This window comes from Egretta garzetta, unplaced genomic scaffold (genome assembly GCF_000687185.1).
Source record: "Egretta garzetta isolate BGI_Z169 unplaced genomic scaffold, ASM68718v1 scaffold1361, whole genome shotgun sequence".
In the NCBI taxonomy this organism is placed as follows: Eukaryota; Metazoa; Chordata; class Aves; order Pelecaniformes; family Ardeidae; genus Egretta; species Egretta garzetta.
In genome coordinates, this window is record NW_009258692.1 from 26,428 (window position 1) to 27,165 (window position 738).

The 738-nt window shown below is 69.8% G+C and overlaps 1 protein-coding gene across 1 annotated transcript; it reads left to right on the forward strand.

Moving 5' to 3' along the window:
* The first annotated feature begins 10 nt into the window (after positions 1-10).
* On the forward strand, positions 11-704 carry LOC104135376 (deaminated glutathione amidase-like). Its single transcript, XM_009649010.2, has 3 exons — positions 11-168; positions 306-431; positions 524-704. Exons 1-3 carry the CDS (start codon positions 100-102, stop codon positions 587-589), a joined length of 261 nt encoding a protein of 86 aa, XP_009647305.2. The 5' UTR covers positions 11-99; the 3' UTR covers positions 590-704.
* Positions 705-738: the final 34 nt, after the last annotated feature.

Below are 738 nucleotides of genomic sequence, written 5' to 3' on the forward strand. Positions count from 1 at the left end.
GGGTGTCCCCCCCCTCGCACCCTTTTGTCCCCAGGGCGCCTGGTGGCCGCCTACAGGAAGACCCACCTGTGTGACGTGGAGCTGGAGGGACGCGTCACCATGAAGGAGAGCAGCTTCACCAACCCCGGCGCCGAGATCGTGGCCCCGGTCAGCACGCCAGCGGGGAAGGTACGGGGCGCACGGGCCCCCCGGGGGACGAGGGGCTCCCCTGGCTCGACACCGCGTCCCCTCCGCTGTCCCCTAACCCCTGCCCAGAGCCCCCCGGGGCCGTGTCCTCGCTGACGTCCCCTCCTCGTCCCCGCCAGCTCGGCCTCTCCATCTGCTACGACCTGCGCTTCCCCGAGATCTCGCTGGCGCTGCGCCGTGCCGGCGCCGAGATCCTCACCTACCCCTCAGCCTTCACCGTCCCCACGGGCTCGGCGCACTGGGAGGTGAGCTCGGCCCCGGCAGCTCCAGCCCCTCGTCCCCCGCAGGGCTGGGGACACCCCGGGGGCTGAGCCCCCACCCCAGTCCTCTTCCACAGCAAGCAAGCAGGGACAAATCCTGCAGCCCAGAGGGGCCAAGAGCCTCTTTTTCTCGGGGTATTTGAGCCTCTTTTTCTCGGGGTATTTGAGCCCGAGAGGTATTTTTTGGGTATTTGGGTACGAATCCCCGCTCTCTGCCCCACGTCCTGCCCCGGGGGCTGCGGTCAGGCAGTGCCGTGTCCCCCGGCAGGTGCTGCTGCGGGCCCGGGCCATC